General features: G+C 40.6%; 2 protein-coding genes across 6 annotated transcripts in view; one reads left to right on the top strand and one right to left on the bottom strand.

Annotated features, from left to right (window-relative positions):
• Fgf7 (fibroblast growth factor 7) overlaps positions 1-9,949 on the bottom strand; it is a 53,227-nt gene extending 43,278 nt beyond the window's left edge. Inside the window, exons 1-2 of one of the 3 annotated variants that reach the window (XM_005376686.1) lie at positions 9,597-9,949; positions 8,455-8,667 (exon numbers count right to left, since the gene is read on the bottom strand). In XM_005376686.1, coding sequence (XP_005376743.1) covers positions 8,455-8,667; position 9,597 — 214 coding nt within the window. In that variant the 5' untranslated portion in view covers positions 9,598-9,949. Of the gene's footprint in view, positions 1-8,454; positions 9,011-9,596 lie in introns of all 3 variants that reach the window. The other 2 variants (XM_005376685.1, XM_013510298.1) reach the window with 2 other exon arrangements.
• The window catches only part of Fam227b (family with sequence similarity 227, member B), a 200,449-nt gene that overhangs the window by 108,258 nt on the left and 66,370 nt on the right, over positions 1-25,821 (top strand). The window lies entirely within an intron of this gene.

Below are 25,821 nucleotides of genomic sequence, written 5' to 3' on the forward strand. Positions count from 1 at the left end.
CTACTACTACAGCCCTTCTAGTTCTTAGAGACTTAGAAGTTTCCTTTCAATGTAGACATTCCTTAAGCCAATGCGTACTATGAATTTCTTTGTCCTAGATTTAGAGAAGCATGGATTAGGTGACAGTCTAATAAGAATAAGAATGGATATTGAGGACCGCACCTTCTCCAGGACAGGTCTTCATCCTGCTCTGCCAATCGCCTTGCCAGTATCACTAGTAGTTCCTATGCCTGCTTATAAAGCTGTGCTCCACTGTAAAGCTACTCTCCCAAGTCCCTGAAGCTGCCTAGAAAGACATCAAACACTTTGTTCTACAGGCCAATTTTCTCAGTGTCTATCTCTATCTATCTCTATCTCTATCTCCCTCTCCTTTTCCCTCTCTCTCTCTCCCTTTCTCTTTCTGTGATACAGAATAAGAGGGAAGTGAGATATATTTGTCTTGTCTTTCAGCAAGGTTTTTAATTCTCACCTACATTAAATTTTCATGATAATTTAGCACTGTTACTCATAAATAATTTTAAGTGTCAAACAAATTAAAGGAGAAATATATTGACTGATTAAATGAATCCTTCCACCTCTTCCACTGGGCTAAGAGCTGCATCCTCTACCACTGGGAGACAAAGCAGGAGTTAGAGGAGGCACTTCTCTTTCTCGCGGTAGTGCCAAGCACAAACAAAAGGAGCATAGACAAAGCGGACGGGCTCTGCGTGGATAGCAGAGCTGTGGGCACAGAAGAGAAGAACAATCCTGGCTCCGTCTCCATTTAAAAACTCAAACGAATGACTTTCTCAAAGGATGTCGAAAGAAAAATTTATATCCCCCCCTTCAGGGTATGCTAAATTTCAAAATAGTTTTTAGCCAATAAATGAAAACTTATTCCTTATTGGCATGATTGAAAGAACTACAACTTTTGTTCCAGCAACTTTTTTTTTGAAAAGTAAAATAAAGTTTATCATTTGGAGTACATGTGATAAGATTTTTTCCAACATGTTGCCACATGGGAAATGTTTTTGGTCGGTTTAGAGGTTGCCCCAGTTGGGTACCATTTCATTTTAGGAGATTGGTCCTAAATAGCTTCTCAAAACTCAGGGGGGAAAGCTTTAAGTTATGCTTAAATCCCACTGAAAAACTCTGATTTTCAGCCCAAAATACCACCCTAACAGTCCACATTCATGTATGAGCTCCTAATTTTGGCATAACTACTTGGCTCGTGTCAGTCTTAAAAAATTGGTTCAGGTCAATTTTGTAGCCTTCTCATTTGTATCAAACCACAAGTGGCAATTTGGTTTAGTTCTTGATTACATCACAGATGGAACCCAAGACAATAGCTCTTAAATTGTAGTTTAATGAAATTTAAATATTTCACCCAAACCAAGGGCTGGGAGCAGAATGAGGGAGCAAAAGAGGTTTCACGTTAAATTTGGAAAACCATGTGTCCTCTTTTTCCAGAGTTTTGCAATTCACTTTAGTGTAGTATAGACTTAGAGAAATTCTGTCATAAAAGACTCATTCAACTTAACCTAATATTTCCCAATCAATTAGTCACACAAGCTGTGCTTCAGGGAACACCGTTAATATCTCAGGGGACACTGGTGTTCTGAGAAACAGTGTGGAAATATGGCCTTAAGAAAAATGTGCAGGCTGAACTGATTCTGACTTGGGTCTCAAATTTTTCAAAATTATTCACAATTACTCCGAAAATCCAAATAGATAAAATGGGAGCTGGGCGTGGTGGTGCATGCCTGTAATTTTAGCACTCTGCAAGGCTGAGGCAGGAAGATAATGAGTCTGAGTCCTGCCTGGGTGATTTAACAAGACCTTGTGCCAAAACAGAAAATATTTCAAAATGACTGCAAATCACTCAGTGTGAAGGCCCTAGGTTCAACCCACAGTACAGAGAGAGCCAGAGAGTCAAATACAATAAAACATGAAAATACGGTATTTAAGATGTTGAAGTGTGCCTCATTTCTCTCATATTACATTAATCATAAAAATAAATTCAGTTTCAGAATAGTTCTGATAAAGAAGAAAAGCTTAGTTTTAGGCACAAAATGAACAGATCCAAACCTCTTGGCTCATTGCTGAGATAATCTATTATCATTTGAACCCCTTTCTACATGATTACCACAGTTTCTAGTTAAATACAACCCTCAGCACTTTAGTGTTGGTTTTCAATCAGAGAACTGCTCCTTCTATTTTCTTATCGCCATCCATTAAGTACATCAAAAAGGTTCGTTATCTGCATCTTATGAGACTCCTTCATACCTTAAGTTTATGGAGAGTAAAATCCATCACTCTTACGACATCTTCCTAAAATACAAGGTTCCCCTGGGCATAGCTACTGGGTCATTCTCCTCTCTCTTTCCCCACCATTCCCAAACCCATTCCATGCACACAGCGCGGGGACTTCAGGGGCACCTCTGTGAATGAACTTGACATAGCTTCTCTGCTTCAGTGAGGTCCAGATGGAACCTCAAATGCAAACTCAAAACTTGGTCAAGACAGAGGTCAATGTGCAGTGATTTTTAACATGACTTTTCAAACCCTGGGAAAGGTGGAGAGCTTTCATTTTCAGCCTGTTTTGAGAGTGGGAAGGTTGGATACGGTTTGGAAAAGGAGCGGGGGGTCAAACTGAAGCCCGTTTCACTTAACAAATTTTTTTCTCTATATTACTTAAGCATAATCTCTGCCTTTTATTCTGCGTGCCTCTTGTGAAATTTAGATATGGGAAAGTGTTGTATTCCATAGTAATACTAGGGAGGTTATCACATGCTACTGTTAATTATTGATGCAAAAGAAAATTTTGCAAAATTTTCCTTGCTGTCATATGACATCCCAGCCAAACTTCTGGCTTCATTCTGTCACTGGTTCGGATAAACTTTCTAGACCTGTGAATCTCTTCCCAGTGGGTTTACTAGGTTGAAGCTTGTGTCTCCCTCTGCCTTGGAATTTGGGTGCCCGTAAGAAGGAGGTGCCTAATTTGGAAGCATCTGGGTTCATAGTCAAAAGTCCTCACGTAAATACCAAGAAAGTTGGCAGTGATGCCTGCACTCCAATCCCCAGCACAGCACCGTTTGAAAGTGTCAGAAAAGACTCAGGTTTGCTTGTCACTGTGAGACTGTGGCCCGGGGCCTGCTCCTCCCTGCTTCGGCATCACTCGGTAGAGCCACCTTCATCTACAGTAGCTACAGAGCTGTCATCGCATGTGTTTCTAGGCCAGTTCACCAAATGCGAAGACTGCTGACTTTTGTCAGAGAGGGTGCCTGCACCCACACCTCCTGAGGGAATAATTCAGGATCCTCATCAAGCCTATTTCAAAGTCCTCCAGAGAGCAAGGTAACTCTGAAGTGCTCTAAGTGTTCCAGAAGAATCCTGGGATATAGGGAGCGGGGTTCAGGTTGAATTAGAATATTTGCATCCCCAGACAGTGGTTTGCAGCTTTAGAACCAGTGGAGAACTTTAAAGAATACTGATTCCTGGGTCCTCTCAACTTTAGGAGGTTCTAATTTACTGAGCTGTGGTTCCCCCAGTAATCTAATTCCATCCCCTTCGGCCAGCACTTCCCAGCCTTGACAGCATGTCAGAATTATCCAGGGAGCTTCGAAAATTCCCGATGCCAAGACTGCACGCCAGATGAATTTAAAGAGAATCTTTGGGGGTGGGGCTCGGCAATAACAGTTTTTAAAAGTCCCCAGCTGATTACAGTATTTAACCATGATTAAGAAATTTTAAAAGTCTAGAAAAGGCTGTTTCATCTTTGCAATGCCTTTGGCTCACTTGGGCCACTGAATGCTCTAAGACTGCAGGCTGAAGGAATACACATGATCAGAAGTTCTGCAATGACATAGAAACAGGACAGTGATACAGAAATGCTCAGCTCAGATGAGGATGTACAAAAGACAGAGACGAAAAGAATCACACCTGTGGAAGTTAATAGTTTTTAGTAAGTGCCGGTAACTTGTCGTAGCCCCAAAACAGGAGAACAAGCATAAAATTTAAAGCAATCCTTACTTTCAGAGTTTGCAAGGAAGAGCTAATATTTCTAAAGGTGCTCCCCAGAAGTTTGCTCATCCACTGCAATTTAAAGCATTAACAAGCTATTCAAGGGAATTCCGGTCCCCAGCTTTATAAGATTCCACCTTGTCGGCGATGCCTAAGACTTCGTTTCATACATACGTTCTACAGAACTCCAGAACTACAGAACTACAGAACTACAGAAGCTACGTTCCTCATTACCTTTCACTCGAGGCCGCAGTTGTCCCTGTATTGTTGTTTTTACTTTGATAATGTGAGGTCTTTTGAACAACTTGCTAAGAACTGTTGGGAACATAAACAAATTTACCCTCTCTGCATCAGAGGTGATGCGTGTGTTTGCTAGCTCCTAGCAGAGGTTATCAGTGAGCCGGAGACTGTCCAAAGAGTTGCTGACAGTTGAGTGGCTGAAGGTCTGTAGCCTCAGTCAAATCCAACAATGCTGTGTTTATTTGCTTTTTGCCAATTGCTAGGCCATGTCCCATCACAGTCTAGCAATGCAGAGAGAAGACTGCCGAGTCCTTGGCCAATTTTCAGAATGGCTCACCCTTCTCTTCCTGCAGAATTAACGACCCTCAGTGACACCCCAGAAAGACATGCTTTCTTTGGGTAAGTGGTTTGTGACCATTAAGGATACCTTCTTAAAAAGACGAGTGATATTAACTACTGTTGAGAAGAACACATTTTAGTAACTGGATCCCCACCATGAGACAACTGTCTGGAAGGAGTGGCTCTCTCCTCCACGTCCGTCTCCCAGGGCAGCCGCCCAGTGCCCAGCACACCGCTGCCATCTCTCACTCGGCACCTCAGCGCCCAGCTTCGAGGCAGTGTTATTTTTGTCAGGTGTGGAGTGACGGCCTCTGTCTGCCCGCCCATAGGCTGCCTGATCCAATGGTCATCTCAGTTCACCCTCTGGCCTTGTCTCCAAGGGGAGAGTCCTGACAGCAGAAGTCAGTGTTGCCCATCCATTCCCAGTGCCTTGTGTGAGGTTCCCAGTACACTCCTGCATTTCCCTTCAAATGCCCATGTTGGAGGGACACTTTATGGTATACTTATAGTTAGCTAAGATTAGGTTCCAGTTTGCTTAGAAACCTAACTTAAAGCTAAATGTGAAGCCCCCAGAAAGAACAAGGAAGGAGGAGATGCTTTCCGCCACCCAGCTAAAACTTCTATGCAATCCCTTGGAACCGGTTCTCTGGGACTAGCTTCTCTTCCTGCAGGTCTCAGAAATATGGCCCGGCCTCCCTTCGCCTCTTATGAATTCCCCCATCTACATAGTTAGTTCTTGCTTATATATCTGCAAGTCTTATTCCTGCTGAGTTCCTCAGAGCACTCTTTCTTGTTCATTTTAATCTACCCTTAAAATGTCTTTGCAAGACTGTAATCAAGTGAGATCTTCACTCTCCAGGGTAGCTGGTGTAATTTTTCAAATTCCCTAAAGATAAGCCTTGAGTGACCCCATCCATCCCCCCACCCTGCTCCATTCTCCCTCTCTGCCACCCAGCCACCTCTCCCAACTCAGCACCTGGCATTAGCAGGAGAGGTGAAAGATCTAGGTGTCAAGTTCGGCTTTTCCAGGAACTGTACACCCAGATCTTTCACTTCTGCTAATGCCAATCCATATTTTCCATATCTTTAAACCACATTTTTAGGGGCTGAGAATTTGGCTCAATGGTAGAGTGATTCCATAGCATGCACAAGGCCTTGGGTCCAAGCCCCAGCCCACCCCAGCCCCCCAAAATCCACATTCCTACGTGAGAGCTGTGCTTCTGCTGGTGAAGTCCCATTAACACCCTCAGATCTTTTTCCCTTTTGTTCAAAGAAAGGTGTGAGGATGGACTGGGACTTCTCATGGTAACTGAGAACAGCGATGGACCTAACTAGCATTTTACAATAGGAAACACCGGTTAATTTGCATGTTTATGTATAGACACTCATTCTTAAAATGAGTGAGGCTGCTCTTGCTCCTGAGCTTATCAGAAGGCTTATCAGAATTTTCTTCTAATCACCCACAATGCATTCTTCATCGAAGCATTTCCTTCTGTATCTTAGGATTTGCTGTAGACAAAAAAAGGCCTGAGCCACTTTTTAACTTTGGGAAACCCTTACTGGCTTCTTTTTCTTTTCTTTTTTTTTTAACTAGCTCCTTTATCAATAGGATAGCGGAGCAACTTGACAACACTTTAGGGCTTACCCTGAAGGATTCTGATAAAGGCTTTCTGTATCTAGGAAAATTTACATGTCAAGAAGGTACATCATATATATATATATATATATATATATATATATATAATGAAAAAGCTTATGCATGAAGATTATTTACATAATTATACCATGTCTTCTGCATACATTGGTATTGTGACGTTCTAACTTACAATGATAGAGAATGGTTTTCTTCCATGTTTTTACTGCAGAATTAGCACTTGAGGAGAAATGATGTATCAGATTGTGTGAAGGTTACTCAAGGTTCTGATTTATGGTTACTGAACTTATGGCAACTCATGGTTACTGAAAGTAAGCACTAAATTGTGTTTCAAACTATAAAATGATTTCAGCATTTTGCACATGTGCAAAAATGCCTGAGTTTTATGGTTTTAGGAAATTTTAGCACAGACAAAATTTACATGTGAATATGTTCCAGTTATAAATATTTTTCATACCAAATAGTCACACATATTATTCTTTTTACTAAATTTTACTTTCTTTTCTATTATTTGATAAAAGCATTCAAAAGCAGTTAGCACATGAAAGACTTCTACAGTTTGGGTTTTCTAACCCTATAACTGCAACTTGAGTATCTTATTGAGATAATATTTGCTCTCACTCATTCATTCACTCTGGGTCCTTAGGAGGTGGGCACTTGGGTCTCTTCACATTTATGTAATATATTCTGTGGTTCAGGATAGAATACACTGTAAGAACTAGAAGACGTATTGAACACATTCCATGTTTTATAGATTGAAGACTGGAAAACTAAGAAATTGTACAATTTCTACCTGGCCTCTGGCCTTTCTACCAGATTTCATTACCCGCGATAAATCTTAGTAATTTTTAAAGAAACTGATTATAAACCAAATGTTATTGCATATAGTAGTAGTAGTAGATACTCACAAAACTTCCTCCAAATAGTCGTTTACTTAGCTAAACTTCAGGATAGCCAGAAAAATCTTCTTGCACTAATATGATACCCTATTTAATTGCAATAATAATAATAATAATAATAAGCCATAATGGATAACATCGGAATGGCCTTAACTTTCTGAATCAGTTATGGTTAAAGAGAAGTTCCACTCATTTTCATATTGGCAACATAATTCCTCAAAATTCTCATTTATTGGTTGTTTAGTTAGAAGCCTAAGGGCCCTTTAATAAACAGGCAAACCAAATGTGTAAGTAATTACCGTCAGCCTGGCACTGGTGGGCACACGTCCACCCGCCCCCTCCACGAGTCCTTTTTCAATTGACTTTGACACATATTATAAAATGTGTAACAGTGACATTGCCCATGTGCTAATAATGCAAACAAAATTCGTCTTCAGTTAGGGACTTTTAAGCCTCAAGGTAAATGTTGAGGTGTGTATATTTAACTCCACTGAACTTAATACTACTATTAAAGTTGGTTATTAATCATAACCATTGAATAAAAACTCAAGCCCTAATATTTTAACATGAAAAGAACAACTAGTTCCTGGGGGAAAATACAAAGCTTTCAATTGAAAATCATGAAATTAACCATCTCTTCCAACTCTCTTTTATTTCTTCACATTTATTTCTCTTAAAGCAATATAGATCTTATACGACAGAAGATTCAGATGAAGAAAATGTTAGAAAAAAATCTGTTTTTCTGTCTCAGTAGGTAGATAAACAATCTAACACAAGCTATGACACAAACAGATGAGTGTACCCTGGATTCACTTCTGTTTTGTCATGATACACAGTTGAACAAGAATGCAGGTTTTGAACACAGAATGTCCTTCGCATTGTTTAAATATTATTTCAAAGCAAACTAAACTAATAAATAAATTCCCTCTTCCTCAAACTAGTGCTTGGTAGTTTTGATGAGCTTTCCCGAGAACTATAAAAGAGCTGCTCATGAGTTTTCCTAGAGCAAAAAAAAATCACATGCAGCGTGAATAATGTCATTTCCATTTTACATAGGAGCATTTGGAGCTTAGGACATGGAATGTACATTCTGCAGTTGGCTGGCAGTCTCAGTTTGAAGTACAATCTTAGTAGCTTTGCCCTGTTCCAAGAGAAACTTTTAGGAACATAGTTTAGCAATCTCAATTTAGAAAAATGAGAAGGTGATACTGCAGTTAGGATTTTTCCATAAATACAGGAAACTGAGAAAGCATGTCACCTGAAAATTGACCCTTTAACAAACTGTTAAATGCTTTAAAGAAAAAAAAAGACTATACTTACTGTAGTTATTCTTCATCTCTTGGGTCCCTTTGACTTTGCCTCGCTTGTCAATCCTCAGATACCACTGTGTGCGACAGAAAAGTCTTCTCACTCTTATGTCCCCTCCTTCCATGTAGTCGTAGCTTCGTGTGTGTCGCTCGGGGCTGGAGCAGTTCGCATTGGTAGCCATTTGCTCTGGGGCCATGTCATTGCAAGCTAACGCTAGAGTGCCCACTAGACAGACAACGAGAAAGCATGATCTGTAGAGCAAAGTTGGCAGGATCCATGTCAGTATCCATTTGTGCATTATAGTGTAGTGCTCCAGGGGTCCATGAATACCATAATGAAAACTCAATCTTGAGTTGACTGCTACTCCTGGGTCAGTGACCTTTTCCTGTCTGTGAACTGTAGGTTGACTTAAGAAAGAGTCCTTGCTCTTTCCAGATGGGTACACTTAACCTTTTAGCTTCTGGTAAACATACAGGATTCCTCCTTAAATAACTCTGTGTTGATACATCCTTATAAAAAGCAGGTTGTAATAAGCTCAGTTGCTGCCGCACTGTTTGCTACTTGACTTCTGCTTGCAATGAGAGATTAAGAATGGGGAGGGAGGGAGAGAGGAAGATTAAAAAATGTGTGTATAAATTTCATGGGCAAATAGTATTGTAACAAATACAGTTTATACTTTGAAGACACACTCAAAGCAGCTTTCACAGAGGATGTCAACATCTTTACCACTCTATATGTAGATTTATAAAAGTTTTACATGAGGGTAGAGAAATCAGAACATGACCACACCATTTGCTCCAGTTGCTACTCTGTAAGAAACATCCCATACTTAGAGCTGTTGATTTAAATCAAGTTCTACAATTACTACCAACAAAGTACAAATGCTTTCCCTAGATTTTTCATGGTATGCTCTTACATTTGTGGTTAAGCAATTATTCTCTCCTGAACAGCCCACATTTTTCAAGTTAAATGTCAGAATTATACTAGAAAACTTCACCCTTGTCTTTATGTACGTTCCACAGCATAATTACTATAGATATTTACATGGCTCAAAAATCTGGTAACTACTTTCCCCCTCAGTACCATTATCAGAGCGAGAGATAACTTCAGAAAACATTCAACATCGCTTTTAAAGACAAATAACAGTAACTTACTTGTTCTGTTTATAACAGCTGGATACACAAGAATTCCATGTCTGTTGTCTGCCTGTGCAACTTGAGCCTCTCTACTGTAGCTACAAACTATTTCTCAGCTGAGAAATTCTCCAGCAGAATCATAATTGTTTCCATAAATCAACAGGCAAGAGGATTTTCTTTCTGTGTGTGAGCGCATGTGTGCTTGTGTGTGTGTGTGTGGAGCCTTTTATTCAGGGCTTTTCGATAAATACCTTTGCTGACCTCATTGGAAGCAATTAAAACTTAACCAGTGAGCTGTTAGTTGAATACAACAGCGAGAATAAAAGGAGGCTTGTATAATATTCAATGGTCATGAGAGGGAGCTCCAAACATAGTTTATGCTTAAATCCACAAGGGTGTCTCTACTTTGTAGAAACAAATCCTGATTCTGAACCAGTGAGAAGAGGAAAGGGAATTTTTAGACTTTCTTTACAACACAGCAGTTGTATGAACTCCAAAAACATCTCCTTGAAAATATACATATATATAAATATATGAGGTTTATTAGTTAGAAAATCTTTTCCATACCTTCATGATACATGTATTTCTTCCATTATCATACTCCTCTGCGCTCAGAATATCAAAACAAAGTTAATAGGCATTAACTCGTACGTTGGGGTCCTAAAGCACTGTCTTACTGAGTTAAGGCCATATGTCCTCACGCAGAGATAATCAATCCTCCATTGCGTGAGTGTTAACTTTGATGTTCTCAGGCAGAAAATGAGAAACCCTCGTTTCTTGAGTCTGGCTCCTGACAGCCAGTACGACCTTGGATAAATCCCCTGCCGCTCCGAACTCCTACCTGCTGCTACATTGGTACAATTAACGTGTTGGTCTCAATTAGCCTGTGGTGTTTTAAAATCTCAAAATTCTATGCCCCATGACTTATGCGAAAGGCTGATATAAGGAAGAGCACACATCATTTTAGACATTATTATTCTTAAAAATTAAAAATAAAAAAAAAGTTTTACCTTGCTTACCAGTGCCTGGCTTTTGCCTCCGTAAGAACTATAGCACAATAAATAAATATTAACTTAGGGGTGGAATGGTAAGATCTATAGCTAACATCAATAAGATGAAGCTGTTTTATTTTCCACAATAAGTTATTCTCTACTTCCTGTACTAGCATTTATATGGCAGTGTTCAAATGTTCTATTAGTCAGTATAGAAATATGTATCATCAATATAAATAAGTATTTAGGAATACATATTAAAATCTTCTGTCCCATGTTGTACGCCTCCAAACACACGCATACGCGCGTGCACACACACACACACTCACACTCACACTCACATTCTGCACTTAAAATACACTACTTTGCCACCAGGTGGCGCATCTACACCAAATAGAAAAAGGAAATTAAGGCCAGTCAATTGGATTATACTTTGTGATTCCCTTTTATCTCTAATGTTTAAGGAACTGAGTCAAGGGCACAGAATATTTTAATATACCCACTCATTTTTTATTTATGAAATACTGAAAGTGTGAAGCTTTTAAAGCAGATGCCAATGGGCTCTTCGTAACTGTGGAAGCAACTGACTGAAAAACAAGATGCCTCAAAATATTCTATCATTGCTCTAGGAGGAGGAAAGAAAACATGACACTATTATGTTCTGCACCATACCTCACTAGTTTGGAGGCAGCGATAATGAACAAGGCCCAAATTCCCGAGCTTGGATATTCCTTCTACAGAAAGCAAAGATATTAACAGTTGGTTCACAATATACCTATATGTTCAAGAGTTACTAAATCCAACTCTTCCTCACTGACACTGGATTTTGAACAAAGAAATCAACAGATTAGAAGTGAATATTTGTTAATGAAATGCTTAGGAATTGCATTTAAAAAAATGAATAGTTTGCTACAAAAGAGTAGTTAGTGCCTCCCCAATATCTGCTATATGGAATTACCCGTAAAACTGGGACAGAATACAGTTGTGATCTAAGCACTTTGGAGTGTATCAGATGCTGTTATATTCGACTTGGAAATAGGATCCAAGTAACATTAGTGAATGCATTAGTCTCAAAGCAACTCTATAAGTAGTTTAAATGCTTTATCAGTTTCCTTATTGGAGAATAATTAATTCCAAATGGACCTACAATCTGCTTCACTAGTGCCACAGCTGGAATGAAGAAGATCACCTGCAGTGACCTGAGCCCTCGTTACACTTTTAGAGGAATTTTCCAAGGTCTAAAAGCTTTAGTTACCTCAAATGGGGTAACCCTCATTTTAAAAAATTATACATTGACAATCATTTATTGCTCCTATTTTTATTTATTATATCTTTCAATTGACTAGACACAGAAGTACTGTGAAGAATTGTCTTTCTTTTATTGTTTCTAGATTGAGTTAACTTAATTGGAAACACCTCTGTCTTGACAGTTTAAATACGTAAAACAAAGGATTCTTGCATCTATTCCTAAAAATTGGCTTTTTAAAGTGTCTTTTCAAAGTAAAAGCACCTGCAATTCTTCAACAAGAAGCAAAGCCTGATATTTGTCCAGTTTGATTTGCTCCATATAGAATACAGAATTTATTTCAGTGAATATCATGAAAACTGACAGTTAAAGTATTAATTTACCACCTGATTTTGCTTAAATAATTTCCATCGTATCCTTTATTTCATGAAGAGATAAATTATAAACCATAACCTATTTAATGAATTTGTTTCAATAATTAAAACTTTGCCTCATTTATAATTATGTGTAATATAACCAATAGAAAGGAACATCATTAAATATTTTTATTTCTTTGTAGCCTGCTGTGTTTCCCACCATACCAGTTTCTATCCTTTCTCAAATATAAACAATCATTGTTATTAGTTTCTTGTACATATTACAAGAAACTTTAGTTTCTTTACGCTTATACATATAAATGGAGGACATACGTATTTGTGGTTTTTTATTTAACTCCTTCTTATACAAAATGTAGTATGCCATGTGAATTGTTCTGCATGTCACTGTATTTGCTAAGTGAAATAAATCAAACACATAAATTTAAATACTGTATGCTTTCTCTCACAAGAGAAAACCAAAGTATAAGTAGGTAAAGAGCAAAATGAAAGAAATAAAATGTACAAAGAAGTACTACCCTGCCATGAAGAAAATAAATTTGATTCATTTTTTAAGGGAAATGGGTACACCGAAAAGCCAGAATGTTAAGTGAAATAAATCAGACCCACAAGCTTAAATACTGCATGGTTTTTCTTACATGAGGAACCCAAAGTATAAATAAATTAAAGAGCAAAATGAAAGATCGATGATAGGACACGAGGAGACAGAACTTTTGCAAAGGGGAAGGTGACCAAGAGGTGGAAGGAGGGGCAAGGAGAGGGGCTCTAAAGGGCATAAAAAAGAAAAAAAAAAAGTAGCTCCACTGAGCAACATTTAACTTTCCAGTATTTTTCCATTAGAAAAAAATGCTATAGTGAGTAAAGTCATAAACATGTAATTTTACAGTGTGCAAATATATCTCTTGGACCAGTTTCCAGAAGTACATTGTCTGGGTCAAAAACTTGACCAGATGCTGCCGTGGAGGCTGTGCTTGGTGCGAGTTTCTTAATCCCGCTCGCAGAGCACTAGAACACCCATTTGCTCAGCGGCGTGTTGTCGAACTTCGGGGATTTCATGATCTCAGTAAAAATGGAATTTCATCGTACTCAGCCCTGGCCTGTCTCTTCTTACGTGGCAAGGTGACCACCACGTGTAACACTGCACAGAAGGCACAGAGTCTGAATGTCTGTATCGGGGCAAAACTGCCAGCAGAGATGAGTCGGAAGCACGCATGTGCGTGAGCCCGGTGAAGGGCCGGAGTGCACAAAAACCCGTGCTGAAGAAGAGCGCGTTCTTTCCGACAGCGAGATACCCGTGTGTCCTCGTTGGAAAGAAGAGGGCCGGTGATGTGTGGAGTGGCTGGAAAGACGGACGAGGTCTCTGTGGCATACTAGGAAGTTAAACTGTACCCCAAGTTCAAACTGTACCCCGAGCTATGTTAATTTGCTAAGCAGAAGAGTGAAGCGTCCATAATTGCACTCTCTGCCTCTGTCCTGGTCAAAACTTCATTCCTGTTAGCAGAGTAAGTTTATGAAATGCTAAATTATATTCCCTCATCCTCTTTTTTCCTGTTGCTGAATTTGTCAGAAAGATAGTCAAGTAACTGGAATAGCAAGGATCGAGGTGGAGCGGCTGTCATACATACATGCTGCTGACTTGGGTAAACCTGAATCTATTTCAAAAGGTTATTCTAGGTGCCCTAAAAACAACAGAGGCATACGAGTGCTTTGAGAAGCAGCACGGTGAAAGTGGAGTCCCATGAACTGGAGTACACGGAGAAAAGTCTGTGGGTCCCGAGCTTGAGGAAGCAAGCGCCTACACGTCTGGCAGCACTACGAAGCACAGCCTTAGGGAGTGACTGTCTTGTGTCTAAGCAGGTAGGCCCGTAGCATCCCTCAGGAAGGGTTCTCAGGCTTTAAAAGAAGTCTGGAGACATCAGGGAACCCAGAGCTGAAGGAACTACATGAATAGTCAGTGACTATCCCAGTAATAGCCAGGGTGGGCAGAGGGCTCTCCGGCCAAAGGCCCTTGCCTTGGCACTACGTAAAACCCTCGAGTCCTAGCCCCTCTTGAAGCAGAAAAGGGAAACTCCGGAGTAACTGAGGTTAAGTTTTCCACCAACCTGGGAGAGTGGAATCCTTAAAATTGGAGCTAGGTTGATTTATATTTATAAATATAAATGTAAATGTTATTCCTTACATCTGAAATTGCGGTCCCAGATTTATTTCCACACATTCCTGCAGTTGTCCTCACACTGTGAATTGATCCTCGTCTTGTCTTCTGTCAGTACTCTTCCATAAATCCAGCCCAACTCCAGTGCATTCCATGCAACCAACCTTCCTTACTCCTTGATTCATCCATTTAACAAATATTTATCAAAAAGCTACTTGCTTCCAGATGTTGTGTTTGCCTTTCTGAGATACAATGGTGATTATTCTGGAAGTGATCTCTGCCCTTTCAGAGTGTGCATTCCAGAGAGAGCAAACATAAACATGGAGATCTGGGGGTGGCAAGGAACGAGTTAGGAGGGCAGGTGGTGAAGGTCTTGTGTCCCATGAACCAGAAGAGGCCTACACGAATGAAAGGCGGGAGCTGTGGGGAGTGGTGCCAGATCAGTGAGGCCAAAGAGGTGGGCAGGGGCATGCAAAGGGATGTGAGTTTGTCCCAGAGTCATAGGAGCGTGGAGTAGAGACGTGTCTTTCCAAACCTGGTGGACCCAGTCAAAGACGGTAGTTTAAACTAAGGAGTAAAATCACAAAAGTCATTGAGCAAGCCTGTGGTCCATATAAACCCGCAGTTATGTAAACGTTGTGCTTACCCCGGGCATAATGCCCTAACGTTTAAAAACTAACTGTATATAAGATGCAAAGTCTGAGTCAGATGCTCAAAACTGTGGTGTGCCGATGACTCAGCTAATATAAATATCTCCGTCTACAAATGTTACTTGATTCTTTGCGTACCTGAGTTTATAAAAAATGATCTTATTTAATATTATAGTTTTAAAGGTACCTGATAGGCTAAATTTAAAGTTCTTCACATTAAATTATGTATTTACTAAATTATGGTCCCAGTTAAGACCTGGAGCAAGATTTCTAGTTGGAGGGCGTAGGTCTGCTGTTCTGCTGTCACTTGTAAATTTCCACAGACTGAAAGCATCCTCGATTGTCGTGACCCAGAGGGAAGAGTTGGTCTCTTTGACTTAACGTTGTAGAATGGTGCTGATTTTGACAGCCTCTGAAAAGTGTGTGAAACGAGAGGATTCACCATTAGGACACCATCACAAAAACCCTGCACAATTAGGGTTATTACATTATTTGCTTTAAATCGTCATTCCTTGGTTCCATATTAACTATCTACATAGCCCAGGCAGCAAAGTGAGGGGTGAAATTAACGAATACAATTTTTAAATGCTTCATAAATGTCGATGTCTCAGTAGCAGGATTGGTTTAATTATTAGTTCATTAGCTTCAAAACCATGGCTTTTCAGCACCGAGGAACTTTTTTAAAGTGGAAGGAAAAGGCAGAATAGAGGTAATTCTGATAGTAAAGAGGATTTAAATTATAGAGTGTGCCTTCTATAGTCTGAAGATTGAGGAGTTTAGAAAATGCCACTCCAAATCTAACACTGGGAATGTAAACTAGCATGGGCATTATGGAAGTCAGTATGGAGATCTCTGGACATTTCATTTCGCCCAGCTGCAACCCTTCTGGGTATCGTCTAGAAAGCGTTGAAGACATCATATTACAGTGATGCCGAGGGGGGACACTCTGTGGGAAGGTGGCTGCAGGAAGAGGCTGCCTCTTGGGTGAGTGCTCCTTCCAAAGGACCCCGAATGTCGTGAGTCACCTCCTGAGAAATCTTATCAGCGAGGGAGGAGCTGGGAAGGTGCCACGTCCACCGGACAGTGTCGTCTGTGCCCTACACCTCTGCTCCCACCCTCCCGCATACCCGTATCCCCACAACCCCCACCCCGACCCCAAGCCTCGCTCCTCTCTATACTTGAGGACGCTATCTAAGCGCCAGTTGTCTGCTCTTTCTTGCACTGTCATATTTGGTGAGATTCCTGAGCATAAGCAGAGAATTAAAATGGTTTTTCCTCCTGTCAATTGAATTCCTACCCCAGCCAAAAAGCCCAGAAGGGCAACAGGAAGGCCTTGCCTGTCTCCGACAGGACAGAGCCACGGGAAGCTACTGCCTAGTAAAATGTGCAGTCGTGGAAAACTGGAGACCTCAAGCTGCAGTGCCCTGTAATCTTCAGTCATTGCTCAAATTTCTTCCTCGATAGTGTTTAATATTAACTCAGACATAATGCGTCCTTCTTATTCCACGAACCATTCCCCAGAATTATCCTTTCCACCACGACAGCTTCTCCCGCGCTTGCTCCTTCCTGCCAGTCATCACTGTCACACTGCAAGTCACTGCAGGTCGCCTCTCCTTGCTGCCCGTGTTAACGGTATTCCTAACTCACCTTCTCGCATCTTGTTTCCAGTCCATTCTAAATGTTGTGATCAGATTAACTTTCTGAAGCACAGTCATACTTATGCTATTTCTGTACTCAGAAGCTTTCACTGTGCTCCCATTTTCCTAATTTTTTTATTATTATGTGTTTGCCGTAGTAATAAATACATTTGTCACAGGGAGTCGGTACATATACACACTGCAACTCGATGTCTTCACTTCCCTCTGTCCTCCCTCCCTCCAGTCCCACCATCCCCAGGTCTCCTCCCATCTCTGTCGTGAGTTCCAGGCCAGCCTGGGCTACATAGTGAGACCCTGTCTCAAAAAAAGTCCCTCTCTGTATCATCTACCTTTCATTTTCTCTTTATACTATGTGTGTTTTGGTTTTCTCATAAGAGAAACCATACAGTATTTAACCTGAGTCTGATTGATTTTACTTAGCATTACGGTATCGAGGTGTATCCATTTTCCTACAGAGAAATTTATCTTTCTTTATGACAAAATAGTACTATACTGTATATATATACCACATTTTTCTTTATTAATTCATTTGTTGATGGGTTAGCTAATGTGAATTAGACTGCTATAAACCTGGGTAAACATGCCTCACTGTAATATGATGTCTTTAACACTTTCTAGACGGTACCCAGAAGGGTTGCAGCTGGGTGAAATGAAATGTCCAGTTTTAGTTTTTTGAGGGATCTCCATACTGATTTCCATAATGGCCGTGCTAGTTTACATTCCCACCAACGTAGAAGGGTTCCTTTACTCCCACAGCCTTGCCCGTATTTGTTGTTTCTGAGTTCTGAAAAATAGCCATTCCTCCTGGAGTAAGATGGAATCTCTATTATTTTGATTTACATTTCTCTAATGGCCACAGATACTAAAAATTTTTGCATGTACCTATTGATCTTTTTCCCTTCTAAAGCACAGTTACAATTTTGAGAAGTGTCTGTTCATTTCAGTTGTCCATTTTTTAAATGGACACTCTCATCTATTTTTCTTGAATAAAACTCTAGTCTTTCTAATATACAGATACTGTTCCCAATGTCTTCTGAAATCCTCAATATCCCCCAGTTGCTAAGCTGTCTCGCTCGGTCTGGGGTGAAGAGAGATTCACCCCAACACCGCCACTTCCGTAGGGAAAGGGTCTCACGGAGAAGAAATCCTTCTCACAAGGATTTTCTCCTTTGCCACCTTCTCTCCCTTGTTCTTCCCTCTGCCCTTTTTTTTTCTTTACATATTCAGTCTGAGTAAGGTACTGGAGACTAATGAAAGCAATCATCAGCTAGATCCTTTGCAAGTTTATATTTTGAGTTTTCTTTCTTTTTCTTTTTTCTTTTTTTGTTTTGAGTTTTCAATGAAGCAACAAAATCTTTGGTCCCATTGTTCTGTTATCTTAGTGGATTACTTTGTATCAACACTTACTGTGTGCTCAGATGATGTACAGTATGACACAGTTACACCAACGTACAGTATGACAGATATACTGTTCAAGAGGCTAGGCAAAGTCCTTGACCTTATGGAGCTTAAATTATGGAGGAGACAGCAGATGATAAACATAAGAAAATGATTCTGATGATATTTCAGGAGCAACAAATGCATTACTATGGCAGCAAGTAACAGGAAAGAGATTATTAAAACCTGGTCACAGAAAGTCTTAGGAGGTGACATTTAAACTGAGATCTGAAGGATAAGAAAAACATCGAAAGTAAAGGTAGTGCCTTCTAGAAAATGTAACATGGAGAACAAAATGTGTGAGGTGAAAATGCACATATTGTTTTCTAGAAAGACAGCGTAGCTAGAACAGTGAACAGTGAGAAAGTTGGGAGCTGACACTAATTCAGTAAGAGCTTTGGTATCAATGGTACGGGCTTGGGGTTTGATTCTAAGTATGATAGGTTTGAATCAGTGAGTAAGGGGACCCTTCTGAAAACTTCATGATGCGTGATTTAGGAGATTGTCAGAATGAAGTGAGGCCAGTGAGGAGGCCGTGGTCAGGTCGAGACTGGAAAGGGTGACGTCTCAGACTGTGGCAGGGGAGAAGGAAAAACGTGGCAGGTACATGGCAGAGTCTAAGAAAGACTGGGCAAGGACCAGTGCTGGAGGGGACCTCAGCCAGGTGGAAAGGTTGGGTGAGAGGAACGCTGTAGCCCAAAGCCCAGCTCTCCTGGATCTCAGGGCTCCAGACCTCTCAGTTCCGTGAAAGGAGAACCAGGAAGTATCTTGACAATCCATCAAAATGTGCAAGTGTAGCAGAAAATGCCCCCCCAGCCAGTATACTTCAGTCTGTTAGTAGCCCAGGTAACAGTTCTGTTCCAATTCCAGTTGCTCCTGTCTCTTAGAAATGGCTGGTCACTGTGATGCACATTGTATAAACCAATCCTCAGTTGACAAGCCATTCTGCCTCTGTACTTCCTGCTTGCTTATCCCATATAAGCCCTAGACCACCAGAGATCAGGGCCTATATTCTGGGAATGATCCCGATCAGTGTCCATGGAGATAAATAAATCTACCTCCAAATCCTGGGTGTCATTCCTGTGTTTCTGCTCACCACTGCAGAAGTACAAACAGAATCTTTTTTTTGTTTTTTTTTTTTTTTGGTTTTTCTCCGGTACCAGGAACCGAACTCACGACCTTGCGCTTGCCAGGCAGGCGCTTTGCCGCTGAGCTAAATCCCCAGCCCCTAAACAGAATCTTGTTGTAAGGTTATCTGGTGCCAGAGGAAAAACTCTCCTGTGCAGTATTAACTAGGTATTGTAATAAAAATGCTAAAGGTGACCGTCCCTCATTTTTCTAATTAATATCTCTGACAACTAGAATATGAGAGGCCCCAGTATCAAAACACAATAATATATCAAAAACCAAATTATGTTGTGGGACCTTATTGCAAAAATTTAAACAGTCTCATTCTTTGCTTTCACCATAAAGAGATTTCACAGTTATTAAACTTTCCATGGAAGGAAATGTGTTAGTAAAGAAACATATTAGAGTGACTCATATTAGTATGACAGCACAAGGAATTGCACAATAAAAAGAATATGATAAAAACTAAAAGATTGGGCACTGAATGCCAGGAAAAATTGATTAATTTAGCAAACAAAGATTTAGAAAGTCAATTTAGTCATTCAATAGGCTTCAGAAGAACAATGAAATAAGACTGACTTCTCTTTCTAATAGAATATTTTTGGCTATCCATGATTACAGCTTTGATTTCCTAGTTTAAATAGCTTGGGTTTTGGAAACATAGTATCATAAGGTTATAAAGTTACTGAATTAGTAAAAGTCCAAAATTATAGCCTTTTTTAAAGAAAAGTTATTTATCAATACCAAGTATATTATAAATCAAACTGTATAAGTCAAACTGCCACTTGGCTTAATTGGACCTCTAAAAATACGGGAATAGCCTATCAGCCTATCTACCATCTGCAAAGGTAGATGTGAAAATACTAAAAGATGTTTAAAAACTGCTCTCCCTCTTAAATATCTTTAAATTCCCTATGATAACTGATGTATCCTGTTCTTCTGTGTGCAGTCTTGGAAAAGTCTGCAAAGCAAGAGGACAAGTCTCAGTCTGCATTCAATTTGAGTGGACCAAGTTCTGAATTAATGGATCCTAATATATGAAGTTTCAGTATATTTTAAATTGTCTGAAGATTGGATGGTGTTGGGCACGTTAGCACACACTTGTAATTCCAGAACTCAGGAAACTGAGGCAGGAGGACTGCAAGTTCAAACCCAGCCCCTGGGCTGCATCACAAGACCTTGCCTCCAAAAACAACAACAAAGGACTTCAGAAGATAATATTTAGGGCTGGAGATATAGCTTAGTGGCATGGCACCCATCCGGCAAGCACTGAGTTCAACTCCCTGTTCAGAAAATAGGAAACTATTTATTACTTTACTTTTGCCTTGGACAAATAAAATCAGAGCCAATAATTCTAGGTTTTCACACAACCCAATGTCAGACTTGAAGACGAACTGGAAAATGCTAATAGAGTGATGTGTAGTGAACCCTCCCTTCCTCTGCCTGCCTTCCCCATGTTACTCCGCTCGGGGTCCTGACAGGCCGTGCTAATAAGTGCACTTCACTTCTGAAAAATCAAATATAAAACCAGTATCAAATACATTGTTCTTTTTATCCCTCAAAAAGAGCGAACAAGAAGGGAGAGGGTACATAAAATCTCGAGGTTCTTTTACCATATCTAGAACATGCCATATTTTACACTCAAAATAGTTTTTTATTTCTTTCAACTATAATCTTCATCTCACTTGTATTTTATTTCTTCTGGACTGAGAGACCGTGATTTTTGTTTCCCTACTTCCTTGACTTCCTAGATAAAATTAAATTATGCTATTTCCGTGGCGATACTAAATATTTACAAGACTGAGAATTCTTTCTGTTGTTTAGTCCTTAGTTCCTCCTTGCCATGCTGCCTCCTTTTCTCAGCTTCACTCTTCATTGTGCTCACTTGCCCATGTCTCCCTCCCTCTCCCTCCCTCTCCCTCCCTCTCTCTCTGTCTCTCTTACACACACGCATACACACCTACCCACACATACATACCTATAGTTTTTTTTCCTACCATACCCATGCTTCAGGTTTTTAGAAACCTCCTTAGTCACTCAGTCAGTTCTTATATTAATTTTATTTGCTTGTCCTTTTTTTCAGTCTAGTCGAAAAACACATCTGGTTTCTATTCTAATCAGATTCCTCTGAGAATAACTTCATATTATAGAAGGCAAACAATCTTCAAATAATAACACACAGTGATGCAACTTCTGGTAATTTAAACTTTTATCCAATAATTTTTAAAAACTATTCATGTAATATAATAGCTTTTTTTTTAAAGGGAAACTTTTATGGAGGTGAGGTTTGTATGGATAATTATTGAAAGCAAGTTAATATTGGAAAACTATTCTTTTAAAATGAGAGGTCTTGGAAGCTAAACACAGAAAATGATTCACTCCCCTTAGCAATTCATTTCCGAGATTTCACGAGTTAAGTGACAGAAAGTGTGACCGAAAGGGGAGGCAGCAGAGCCTGTGAATTGAAAACCAGGAAACAAAACTTGAAACTACTGAGACAAATAGACATAGAAAGTATGACAAACCACTTACAAAACATAAAACAGGCAGCCACGTAAATAACCCTTCATCAGGGGAGAATCGGAGGTCGAAGGAGCCGAACTGGTCCATGAAGAGCTTTCGGGATTCAGATGCTTTGCAGCCACGCACATCTGGACTTCAGTTATTGTTCTTAATAATAGCGTGAGGTAGGCAAGTTACCAAGCCTCCCTGAGTGCTGTGCAAAAAGAGAAGTAAAGAATCAGTCTACCTTTGCAGAAGCCAAAAGGTTAGGTATTGGGTGCAAAAAATAAAATACTTATAGGATCCGAAGTGGGGCGACGGTTCTGAAAGAGGAAGACATCTGGGTAACTGGAGGGGCAGTATTCTAGGTGAGCTTGAGCGGGAACCCCAAGGGTTAGCCTGAAGGCCTGAGTGAGCGAGGGAGTGATAGGAACCCAAATGCAGCTAATAAACAGCAACAGCCAAGGTGAGCACAGTACACAGAGACTGCGAATGGACATCACTGCCTCGTGCTGTCCTAAGCTGGTTCTGTTCTGGTCTCCATTCTGCAAATGTTGAAACTAGTGAGGGGGAGGGGAGGAGAGAGAGGAGAAAGAAAAGAGAGGGGAGGAGGGAGGGGAGAGGGGGACAGAGAACAGCTATTATTTCGTCGCTTTCTAGATGAAGAAGCAAGGCACAGGAGAGTAAGTTTCACAAGGTGGTGAAGTGTGAAATAACTTAAGATATCCATACAGACAAGCCAGTCTGCAGCCTGAGCTCCTAATCATTCATCTCCAATGTAGGCGTTATTTTCACAGAGGGGCTGGGACCCCTCCCCCATCTTCCTACGTCCTCAAATGTGCAGCACTTAGCAAGCAACATGCCAGCTCACATGCAGAGAACTCAACTAAGAAGCCCTCCAAGTGCAAGAGAAATGTGCTGAGAAAAGAAACCCATCTACACAAAAATGCATGCCAGCCATGCCAGCCACCTGTCATACTTATGTAGAAATGAAAAGTGACAGACACTGGGAGGAAGCATGACCATATAGGATCAAGGTGCAGTCATCAGGAAATGATTCTTGTGAAAGATACCACAATAAAGAAAAAGTATTTATCTCAGATTCTCACTAGAATTTGTATACTCATTCTTTTACCAACCACTCACTGACCAGCCTCTGAATTTTAGTACTAAATGTCATGATGATGCCTCTGTCTCCCCCAAAAAAGCATAGCACCCGCTCCTATGAAGCTTATTGGAAATTACAGTGCATCATTTTTTAAAAGCACAGACTGGGCCACGGTTATACCTCAGTGGCACAAGTGCCTGCCTGGCAAGCGCAAGGTCCTGAGTTCGATTCCCGGCACCAAAATAAATTAATTAATTAATAAATAAATAAAAGCACAGACTGATAAGAAAATGAAGCAAAAAATTCGTTGTTAGGAGTTAACAATATAAGGGTGGCTGAGGGGCTGGGGATTTAGCTCAGCGGCAAAAGCACCTGCCTGGCAAGCGCAAGGTTGTGATTTCAGTTCCCGGTACCGGAGAAAAACCAAAAAACAAAACAAAACAAAAAAAAAAAACGGTGGCTGAGTAAATAACTCAGCAGAATGGCTAAAGAACAGATGACTAATTTGGATGTCACTGCCTTGAAAATAGAACAAAAATGCAGAGAGGTAGAAAACGGAGAGAAAAATGTTAAGGAATACGGAAGTTCAGCTCAGGTAGACATTCACCCCTCTGGGAAGAGAGGCTGGAGGAGAAGAGAACAAGGAACACTTGACACAGTGGACGAAAGCTGAAGGGGTCAGACTGAAATGACCCAAAGGCAAGAGCGTGAGCAAAGGCCTGTGAACTCAAGCAATAACAAGAAAATTCTGAGTTTCCGAAATTAAAATCACCCAAATTGCTTCTAAGGGAACTGAACTCGGAGTCCGCTCCTTTGGAGGCATGCGATGGTGGAAGGGAAGCAGGAATACCGACAAAGCGGGGGCCACAGTGACAGGGAACCAGAGGAGGCCCCAGGCAAAACGCCATTCAGATCATCCTCACGTGAACCGGAATGTGCAATGCTCACCAACGCGAGACCCTCCCTGGAGAGATTACTGAGCAAAGCTTTAGACGTTTTCAAGTAGGAGATGTGGGATACAAAAGGATAACATGTGGTTCAATAACAGAAAAACTAATTCCTGGTATGTGACCTATCCAGAATTTCCGGTGTGTTACGCCAAGCGGAAGAAGCCCGAAGGAAAAGGCCAAATCTGTGTGGCTGCACCTACCAGACCTTCTGGAAAAGAGGCCCTAGAGGTGGGCCCAGAAAAGATACTGCCGGGGGCTGCAGCGGGGAGCGGGTTCGCCACTGCCTGCACCGAGGGTCGTCGCATAGCGGGAGTGTTCCACGTCTCCAGCATGGCGACGGTTGCACACCACATGCCTTGGCGAAACCCGCCCAACCGTACGCCGACAGCAAAGCCCAGTGAGGCCTCGGGCTGGAAAGGCGTGAAACAGCAAGAAACCCGAGAGAGAGACTCAGGAAACGGGGGACGCTCGTGAGACGGGAACAAAAAGGCGAAGAGAAAATGAGCAAATGGAAATGACGCAAGTGTTCTGGACGTTAGAGAAAATGGGATGCAGCAGAGACAGGTGCTGGTGCGAGGAAGGTGAGAGTGGTGATCTCAGGGAACTCGAAATTAAAACGGCCGCCAGAGGCTGAGCGGGGCAGGGGGGAAGAAGAGGAAAGAATTTAAAAAATCGCTCAGTGGGTACAAATTACAGCGGGCTAGGAGCGAGAAATTCTGGGGTGCTTTGCACGCTAGCGTGACCACAGAGAACAGTAATGCACGTGCATGGCTAAGAGCTAGAAGAAAGGATTTGGAAAGTTTTTGCCATAAAAAATGAGAAACAGGAGGAGATAGACATGTTCAACCTGATCTGAGCATTACGCAAAGTGAAAATGCACCAGAACATCCAGTGGTATCCCATGAATATGTGCCATTTTTTAATTTATCCACGAAATAAAGAGAAAAAAGTAGAAGTGGACCATAAACCAGATTATCATGGGAATGACTAACTCTCAGTGGAGAAAGTTTATTAAGCACGTTCATTATCACACTACCGCTTTATAGTATTAAGATTTGCAGAATGATTACCCTATGTAATAAAGGAAGACCCAGAGAGGTTAAGCAACTTGTCAGTTTCTCAGAAGTTTTAAGTAATGGTGTCAGGCCTTAGAGTATGCCAGTAGGAATACAAGAAAATTTAAACACAGTGAGTACTCCATCCCTAATTTTGTGTCTGGCAATGTCTCTATTTGACTTTCACATTTAAAAGATATTTTTGTAGCACACGTAGGTCAGCAGTGGGCTTTGTTTTCGCTTTGTTCTGTATTTTTCTTTTGACATTTTAAATTGGCTTCCATGGCTACTATGGAAAACTCCTATCACTCCTTCCAAAGTTAATGCATCTTGTCTCTCTGGTTATTTTGCAGATCTGTTCCCCATCGTCTTTAACTTTTAGCAGTCTGAATATGATGTGCCTAAATGGTGTTTTCTATATATTTATCTTCCTTGAGGTTCGCTGAATGTTTTACATCTGTGAATTGATGTCCTTCATCACTTGTGGGCCGTTCTCTGTCATGGTCTCTGCAGACATCACTCAGCGCTAATCTTGCCCGCATGTCTTTGAGCTCTTCCGTCCTCTGTTGTGCTCTTCCCCTTTAGCATATGCATTCTGTTTCTATAAATACCTGCTGTGGACTTCATGGAGTGCACTCATACTGTGTTCTTCTCTTAAAAACTGTAAATGAGTTCTTAATTTCAGACATTATATTTATCAGTTCCAAAATGTATATTTTGTTATTGTTATAGGTTGTAATTTTGGGTGAAATTTTCCATTTTTTCTCCTTTTGTTCATGTTATGAACCCTACAATGACTCTAACTCTACAAAAACGTCTATGAAACTCTACAATTTATTGAACATATGTAAGATCATCTTAAAGCCCTTTGTCTGCAAAAACAAATTCAGAAGATCCAAGATGGGTTTCATCTAGGCCCCTGTTTTTGGTATGACCTTTGCATCATAGTTTCTTTATGCATCAAACATTGTGTATAAAGATCTACAGAGCC

The sequence above is a fragment of the Chinchilla lanigera genome, unplaced genomic scaffold (genome assembly GCF_000276665.1).
Source record: "Chinchilla lanigera isolate Chin_1 unplaced genomic scaffold, ChiLan1.0 scaffold00008, whole genome shotgun sequence".
NCBI lineage: Eukaryota > Metazoa > Chordata > Mammalia > Rodentia > Chinchillidae > Chinchilla > Chinchilla lanigera.